The sequence below is a fragment of the Myotis lucifugus genome, unplaced genomic scaffold, assembly GCF_000147115.1.
Source record: "Myotis lucifugus unplaced genomic scaffold, Myoluc2.0 scaffold_111, whole genome shotgun sequence".
Lineage (NCBI taxonomy): Eukaryota > Metazoa > Chordata > Mammalia > Chiroptera > Vespertilionidae > Myotis > Myotis lucifugus.
Window position 1 is genome coordinate 3,497,367 of NW_005871159.1, and position 9,421 is coordinate 3,506,787.

General features: G+C 44.3%; 1 protein-coding gene across 2 annotated transcripts in view; it reads right to left on the reverse strand.

Annotated features, from left to right (window-relative positions):
• Positions 1 to 8: 8 nt before the first annotated feature.
• Positions 9 to 9,421, reverse strand: part of LOC102430748 (glutathione S-transferase A4) — a 19,190-nt gene continuing 9,777 nt past the window's right edge. For both annotated transcript variants that reach the window (XM_023757687.1, XM_023757688.1), the window contains exons 4-9: positions 8,290 to 8,422; positions 7,042 to 7,183; positions 5,025 to 5,143; positions 4,662 to 4,669; positions 1,863 to 2,006; positions 9 to 159 (exon numbers count right to left, since the gene is read on the reverse strand). In XM_023757687.1, coding sequence (XP_023613455.1) covers positions 1,879 to 2,006; positions 4,662 to 4,669; positions 5,025 to 5,143; positions 7,042 to 7,183; positions 8,290 to 8,422 — 530 coding nt within the window. In that variant the 3' untranslated portion in view covers positions 9 to 159; positions 1,863 to 1,878. The remainder of the gene's footprint in view (positions 160 to 1,862; positions 2,007 to 4,661; positions 4,670 to 5,024; positions 5,144 to 7,041; positions 7,184 to 8,289; positions 8,423 to 9,421) is intronic.

The window sequence follows — 9,421 nt, forward strand, 5'->3', positions numbered from 1 at the left end:
TCAGGGAAAGCTGTTATACTCACGGCTACGGTTTATTACAGAGAGAGGATACAGATGGAAACCAGCCAGGGGAAGAGATGCATGGGACGGGGTCCAGGGGGGTCCAAACTTGAGCTTCCAGACGTCCTCTCTGTGGAGCCGTGGACACATGAACTCCTCCTGGCAACCATGTGGAACATGCAGTATTGTCAACCAGTAAGCCCACCCAAGTTTTGAGTCCCGAATTTTTATTGGGGCTCCATCACATGGGCATAATTGACTGCCCATGTGGTTGATCCGACTCCAGCTCCTCCATAGTTGAGCTGACACCACAAGACCCAAAACCCCCACCCTCCATGGCATTATTGCTGTGGCTCAAATCACACTGTTAGTTACTATCTGGCTGGCGTAAGGCCGCCAGGCAAACAAAGACACTCCTATCAGGCATGACATTCCAGGGGCTTAGAGGTCACCTCCCAGAGGCAGAGGTCAGACTTGTGTTTGGTCGGGCCTTTGGGAAGGGTGAGTCTTTTCCCTACACACTCCCTCGCTTTCTTCTTTTCCTTGGCTCCTGCTCTCGGGATCCCAGCCGGAGCCTGGGTGTCTCCCTCAGGAGCAGTAGACTGGCCACCACTGCTCCTGGGGCCTGGTCCAGAGCTACACGTGTCACCAAGCCCTTGCTCATCCAGAAATTCTAAATATTAGTGTGGCAACAGAGTGCTCATACTGTGAAAGCGTGAACACAAACAACTACCTGGTGTCTACACTTGATTTTCCTCCAATAAAACACCAAGGCCCTTGCTATGGGTGTGATAGGCATTAATGATCACCTCATGGCTATATATTTTTTTTTTAATCCAAGCAAAAACCCCTCCTGCAGTAAGGGATGAATGTGTCCCCGCTATAAACCCTCATAAAAAACGTGCTTTTCCTTAGTTTTTAAATTTCTGAGTATTAGTCCAGAACCATCATTCCTTCCTTTTCCCAAATTACTTCTGCTGTTTACACATCGACCTCCCCCACTGTGTGGTACATCTTCCTAGAGCAGGGGCTCTGTTCTAGGGTTCTGCCTCCTGGAACCCTGCTTGGCACATAATAGGTGCTCATTTAATATAAAATCAACACATGTTTAAAGCAGCATGAATAAACTATCCTGTTAGTCTGAAATGCAAAAGAGTTCAAGCCTACAAATGAACATTTGAGTAATAAGACAAATGTGACAACCATTTATGTTTTCTAACACAGATATAAAATATAACTGGAAAGATATATAAATGATAACTATGTTTGCTTGTGGGGAGAACCAGGTAGCTGGGGGCAAGGCTGAAAAGAATACTTCCAACTGTATGGCCTTTTATACCTTTTTGAACCATGTAATTGTAGATTCCAAATAATTTAATTTAAAAATTCTAGCAATAGGACAATGATTTGTAAATTCTTTATTTTGGCTAATATTGACTGCACTCATCACTACTATGGATTTATAATAGCTCAGAGAGAGATACTCACTAGATATTCTGTTGTTATTAAACACTAAAACTTGGGAAGAGACCAGACGGGGTTTAGAATGGGGTAAGGAGAGGTGAAAAGAAGCTCCGGGAAGAACTTGAGCTCCTGCCCAACCCTGTTATCAGGAAATGAGTTCGGATCAAATCTAACATAAGTGTCAGCCTCTCCACAAAGGTTTTCAGAAAAAGGACCCATAACAATTATCCACTGGACACAAACATGTCCGTGTTTCTACAAGAGATCTCTTTGACATAAAAGACCCAACTTAGGAACAATTATACAGAGCACCACGACAGAGCGGGGATCAGGCAGCCTGACATCAACTAAGATACTAGTGTGGACACAGTGATCTCTAGGGGCCAGTTCTCACTCACAAACATCGGTGTTGATTTATGGCATAAAGACGTTGTAGACGGTTCTCACGTAGATCTCATCGGGAGGTGGCTTCTTCTTGCTGCCAGGTTCAAGGAATTTCCTTATTGTGGGGACATTACTTACTTTCACGGAGTACTCCTGAAAACGGAAAATACAGAAGTTCAAGGTTGACCACTATGAAAATATTGTTGTCAAAATGGCCATCTATCAAAGTTTGTTCAGAAAGGATTCACTACAGGGATCCAACCAGAACTGTAACCCAGCATCTGTTTAGGGTCTGATCTCCTGGTACGATTATTTATACTCTCTGCCAACAGGGGCTGGTATCTGGACCAGGCTTTATGCAAATCTCACGGTTCACACCAAAATGTGAATTTTTTTCAGAGGTAGCAATATTAAAAAGATACTTAGAATAGGATTATGATACTTGCTTAAACAGAGAAAGAGAAAGGGAAAAGAAAAAAGACTTGGGAAGTACCTTAAAAATATTGATCTGCTCAGAGAAAATGCGTGAGTCATTTAAATAAAAGTGTTTTAAAAAGTCATCAGATGGTACAATTTAGATTTTAAGATTCAGCTTTCTTGGACTTTTTCACTTCTAATAGCAAATGAATCCTCTCTCGGGCTATGTGTGAGAGATGGCCAGTTGTATTTTTTGTAGCCTAGGGCTCAGATACCAGATATTTATGTAAACTGGAATGGAAGAAATAAATCATATTTTTCATTCATAGAGTTAAATCTTACCAACTCTCAGTAACTGAGAAAAAAGTCTATTTGAGCCTGGCCTGTGTGGCTCAGTGGTTGAGCTTTGACCTGTGAACCAGGAGGTCACTGTTCGATTCCCCCTTGGGGCAGGGTTGTGGGCTTGATCCCTAGTAGAGGGAGTGCAGGAGGCAGCCTACTGATGATTCTCTCTCATCACTAATGTTTCTATCTTTCTCCCTCTCCCTTCCTCTCTCTGAAATTTAAAAACATTTTTGTTTAAAAAGACTATTTGATCCAGTAAAAAATTTTAACTATATGAAGAAGTGTATATCCATTATATATAATTATTCTAATAAAATCTTTCAGAGAGGTCATTTACTTTAAAAGCTAGTATTTATTAAATGTTGATTATAAACAAAGCATGGCCTTCATTAAGTATGCACACACACATAAGCATACATGTTACTAATATTAACAAAAACTACTCTAATCATGTCAATGCTGTGTAAATATGACAATATTCTTTTTATTACTTATTTGAAATGTTTGTACTACCTAATTTTGAATATTATACCAATATTGAAAAGCTTGTTCCCTAGGATTTATCATTTAAAGATTTATGTGGGGTTAATACTTATTATGTGTAATAAAACTGTAGTGACTCTTGACTTTTTTAAACTCTTTAATTAATGTAGGAATGACCCTTCAGTTAAACTCAGATCTGGTGTTAGATTCTGAAGTCCTTTAATATGGATGCTTGATCTGATCAGGGATTAAAACTGTATTTACACAAAAGTGCTTGGGGCTTAATCACATGTCACTAGCATTATGGATGGGAAACACCAGTAGGTCCCTAGGCTACTTCAAGGACCTATTGGTATTCAAGTCAAATTAAACAATGTTCATCTCTGTGCCTTCAAGAAGAAATGCACATATGGTTAAACTATAGAATGGCTATTTGCCTTGCTGAATATTTTTATTCTTATTTTCTGGATGTATGCATTAAACTGGTGGTTGTTGTCCTGATTAGTATATCAGAATGATACCTACTGGATTTGGAATTATTACTTTTTAAATATGTTTTTATTGATTTCAGAGAGGAAGGGAGAGGGAGAGAGAGATAGAAACATCAATGATGAGAGAGAATCATTGATCAGCTGCCTCCTGCATGCCCCCTACTGTGCATCCTAGGCAAGTGCCCTGACTGGGAGTTGAACCGTGACTGCCTGGTTCATAGGTCGATGCTCAACCACTGAGCCACACCTGCTGGGTGGAAAAATGATTTTTTAAAAGTATGTGTGTTACTCTTTGGAGATGAAGTGTATGTCTTCCCTGGCCTTTGACAACTTGGTCAAAGATGTGTCAATGTGGTCTATATCAGCGTTGACAATCTTTCCATAAAGGACCAATTAATAAATATTTTAGGCTTTACAGGCCATACATTATCTCTCACAGAACTACTCTGCCATGGTCGCACGGAAGTAGCGTAGGTAATGCATAAATGAATGGGTGTGGCTTTGTGCCAATAAAACTTATCTATGGACACTGAAATTTGAACTTCATGTAATTTCACGTGTCATGAAATATTATTACTCTTTTGGCACTTTTTCCAACAATGTAAAAATGCAAAAGTCATTGTTAGCGCAAAAGCTGTACGAAATCAGGTGGCAGGCCTGATTTGGCCTGGGGTGGGGGGCTGTAGTTTGCCAACCCCCAGGGTAGAGGAAAACCCATCGGACTTGCAGATATAGGCTAAGGTTCCAGGCAAAACTCAGGGATCAACTATCTGGGCCATCTCGGCTGCTGACTTCTTTACTCTGGGTCTCTATTTCTTCACATGTATAGTGAAGGCTTTGGAAAAGGTTCGTTTTTTAAAGCCCTTTTCTGCTTCAAAATTCTATCATCAATCCTGCCAGAATAACAGGGAGCAATAAGCTGAACCACACACAGGTCTTTCCTTGGAAAGTCTGGGAAGGGGAATGGTGGGAACTCTGAGATGATGTTCAGGGTGCCTCTTAGTCACTCTCAGAACCCAGGCCTGGGCATTTCCAGTTTGACACATGACTTCTGAGACAGACAGGGGGCCATGCCCTGGTGAGGAGACTGTTTTTGATGCTGATGCTCATGCCCTCCCTGTCAGTACGTTGAGCAGGAACAGCCGAGGAGCACCCTGTCCGTGCGATGACGTCTATGGCAAGTCCCTATTGGCTAACTCTAGGAATTGTCCCAAGAGTGTAGTTATGGAACAAAACTAAGATAAATGATCTTTTATCCTCAGATCTGGGGAGTGGAAAAACAATTTCAAGCCTGTACCTTCATTTCATTTTACCAACTAGACTCTAAAAAAGTTACACACACACACACACACACACACACACACACACCCAACCAATCAACAGACACCGAAGGCAGGCCTAAAAGTTCTGGGCCAATCTTCTAAGATGTGCTTTTGTTTAAATGAAGCCAGGATATTGGGGATTTTCTCCTCTAGAGCCAAAATGGTCTGGAGTAGAACCACGTCTGCAAGGCTCAGCTGATTGCCCACGAGGAACCTTTGTCCATGCTCCCTCAGAACCTGCAGGATTAAGTGTTCTGCATTGGTCACAGTACTCTACACAGAGAGGCTGATGAAGCTTTCGAACCAGCGCCGTATCTGAGAAGGGGTGACACTCCGGCCTTATCCTTTTGTCTCTTTATTAATAACATCAACTAACAGGAAGCTCCCTATATCAGAATGTGCGTGGACAGAAGGTATAGAAATGACAGCACCGTGAAATATCTACTTTTTATCAGAATGAAACACTGTAAAGGGGAAGGGCATATTACACCGGCTGGAGCCACCTTCAAGCCCTGTCCCGACTAACGAATTTTTCGTCAGTCTTTGCTCCACCCCTTCGCGCCTACATATGCAAATTAACCGCCATCTTTGTTGGCAGTTAATTTGCATATCACTCTGATTAGCCAATGGTGGGCATAGCGAAGGTACGGTCAATTTGAATCTTTGTCTATTATTAGATAGGATGTGCGTGGACAAAAGGTATAGAAATTACAGCACCGTGAAATATCAGCTTTATATCAGAATGAAACACTGTAAAGGAAAAGGGCATATTAATTCTGGATTTATGCTTTCAAAGAATACATCGATTCCATAAATATATCTACAGAAATGATGTAGCCCTCGTGTATTCAGGAGGCTGGGGAAGGTGGGGAGCGCTGTAAGAAATAAGCTATAGATCCTCGCCAAGGAGTCTGATCTTGTTTGCCGGTGGTTTGTACAAACATCAGCACTCATCGTGATCAAATGGATGTCACTATAAAAAAGCAGGCTTCCTTGCAAAGCTTCTAAGCCAGAAAAAAATGAAAAGTGTGAGAGTTGATCTTGCTCCCATCTGAGATTACCATATAGGTGCAGAGTCATAGGAACTGCGGTAGAAGAGGGAAGATCCCGTTGGCAGAGAACTCTCGGATGCTCACGAGCGTGAGGATGTGTGTGTGGTGTGTATGACTGACAGGGACCCTGAACATGATTCCAAATCAAACAGCCAGTGCAGCCAGAGTGGGGGAGTACAACGAATGCGGCATTTGCAGTCCGAGGGCTGAGTCTCATTCCCAGTTCTCCTCCTCAAGCACCTCACTCCATCTCAGTGATTCTGCTTCATTATGTATAAAAGAGGGGTAACCATTTTTAACTCATGTGTTGGGAGGAGCCCTGACATTATCGGCCACAGGGACATAAGAACCAGCAACAGCCCTTCCCCAAGGCACCTGCTCCTCCCATGTCACTCCACATTTCTGCATTAGCATATTTTACATTCACGAAGTGCCTGTGGGCAAGAGAGCATGAAAGCAAGTGGCAGAAACATCCAGGAAATACCTCCCCTTCTCAGATCTAATTCCATGAAGATGGCCAGAGGACGTTTGCCAAGTCCATATTTTTACGTTGTCTTCTTTTGTGCGTTTTTTTTTACTTGAAACATTCAAACACAATTCCTCTCAGCTGAGAAAAAGGAGTTTGAAGTTCAGAAAAGCAGTAAGACCAGGTAAATGACAAAACAGAAAAAAGAGCAAATGGAAATAAAGCGCAGTGGTTCTTCTCTTCACATCAAACTGTTAAGTAGGATGTCTGATACAACGCCGTTCGGCAAACGTCTATGGCATGAAAGAGGGAAGAGATTAGGGAGTTTCTGCTGGTCTGTATCTTACACAGGGTGGGCACCGGGTGAACATAAGGAACGATGACGCACCACATGGTGAGCCCAGACTTTCCCAGACTTCTGAATAATGTGGTCCCAGCGGGTCTGAGAGCTCCATGCCACCCTGGCTTTGTGCTCAGGGCTACTGTCAGCTCTCAGGGGTCCAGCTGGCTTAGGCCAACGGGGCTCAGCCTCACACTATCCTGAGCTGGAAGGGGCATTGGTGGCAGCTCCCTGGGGGTCTGGTTATGCTCTTTTCATAGGCTTCTCCGCCACCTACCTTTTCAAACACAGGGAAGTACCGAAGAATAGCCTTCTGGGCCATGCTAACCACTTCCTTCTGCTGATCATCTGGTTTCAGGAAAGGGTGCATGATAATCAGCTCCAGCAGATCCAGCGTCCCCTCCACATACATGTCAATCCTTAAAACGAAAAGGCAGGTTTCTTCGTTTCCCCTTCTTAGAACTCACCGGCTTCCACAACTAAGAATTCAGAGTGCTTTCCCCCCATAAGGCTCTGGCATCTGAAGTACCAAGAACATGTATCTACACCTGCCTCTTATGAGGAAAGATGCAAACAATTCTAGTTATAATTCAGAAAAGTCTTTCAGGAAGATCTGTACAAATCAGACGGCACAATAGCCATGACGGCCCTCTCTCCCCAGTCCCTACTCCTTCACTCTCACTCCACACACATGCGCAGTGTGAGTGGAACGCCACATTTATAAAAAAAAAAAAAAGAGTGGATACCATTTCTGGAATGCTTGGTATGCATCAGGCATGGTGCTAAACACTCTGCAGCTGTGAGTTCACTGAATCCCATGACATTATGAGGAATGTGCTGTCATTACCCCCACTGCACAGGACACTCATCAGGATTCCAGCTTAACCACTGCCTGGGGCCCTGCATCTGGGAAGTACAAGGACCAGGCTCTGAATTCAAATTCTAATTCAAGGCACAGTGTCCCAGGCCTCAGATGTTGTCACAGCAGCTTCCTATTCCTAACACTCAATGGTAATAGGTTTGCAAGAAAAATAAAAATTATTGTCCAAGTGTTTAAAGATGTTGGAACCTGCAACCACCACATTCCCGATATCGGCTCCACTATCTGAATTCAGTTCCTTTCTATCATTTTACTCGGATGCTCTGTACTGATTTCCCAACTGGTCTTCATGACCATTCCAGGCGTCCATTCCCTGTCCACACTAGTGACCCCAGACATAGTGTAGACAGGGTGCTGCAAGGACTGTAGATCAGCTAAGGCAGTGGTCGGCAAACTGCGACTCGTGAGCCACATGTGGCTCTTTGGCCCCTTGAGTGTGGCTCTTCCACAAAATACCACGTGCGGGCGCGCATGTACAGTGCAATTGAAACTTCGTGGCCCATGCGCAGAAGTCAGTATTTTGTGGAAGAGCCACACTCAAGGGGTCAAAGAGCTGCATGTGGCTCTCGAGCCCCAGTTTGCCGACCACTGAACTAAGGCATCAGTAAACTGACACGTGACAACACTCAAGAGGGGCCACATTACAGGGTTCTCTCCTTGAGGTCCCTGCCGAAGAGATTGTGCTTGTCCGCGATGTAGTGGAGAATGCTCCGGGTCTGCACCAACTTCATGCCGTCAATTTCAACCATTGGCACTTGCTGGAACAGCAGGTGGTTACCTGAGAAGGGAGCCCAGAGTTAGAGGTGATCTCTTCCCTGTCCCCTGACCCCTAAGAAAGTGCTTTGGGGAATGAAAAAGGACAGTGGGGCCACACAGCCTTAGGAAATGGTATAAAACCCCCTGATGACAGATAGGTAACCTCAACTTCATTCGGGGGATCAGATTTAGCCATAAAAAAAGCCTGGCCCAACCGGCGTGGTTCAGTGGTTGAGCGTCGACCCATGAACCAGGAGGTCACGGTTCGATTCCCAGTCAGGGCATATGCCCGGGTTGCAGTCTCAATCCCCAGTGTGGGGTGTGCAGGAGGCAGCTGATGGATGATTCTCTCTCATCATTGATGTTTCTATCTCTCTCTCCCTCTCCCTTCCTTTCTGAAATCAATACAAATATTTAAAAAGAAAAAGAAGCCTGAAAACTAGCTTTGTTTGAAACTTGCCCCTTTCATTTTCACCCCTGGGAAAACACCTCCCCCCAGTGACAAGGGGCTGGAAATGGAGTGAAGACATTTCTTCAGAGCTGTGCTGGCCGATAACAGTAGCTAGTAGCTGCACATGTCTAGTTTAAATTAATGAAAATTTGGCTCCTTAGTTACACTAGACACATTACAAGTGCTCGGTAGGCACAGAGGCTAGTGGCTCCTGCACTGGCCAGCACAGAAGAGAACATTCCCATCCCTGCAGGATGCTCTCCTGACTGCACTGCCTGCGGCAGCCTGACCATGCCGCCTGAATCACCAACTGCCACTCAGGTCCACCCGTGGGCTTGTCTCTTTCATAGCCATAGACCACGGACTACCAAGTTAGCTGTCACAGGTCAAAACGTAACCCAGTACTTTCTTCAACAAACTGCATCAAACACTTTCAAACCCCGGGGAGAGATGCAAGTACAGGGACTCCACGGCTAGGGGCCTGTAGGGTGAGAGGCCATGAGCACTCAGCACATGCCTCGGGTGTCAGGCAGTGTCGCCTGACAGGTGGCATTGCAGCCTGTACAGCTG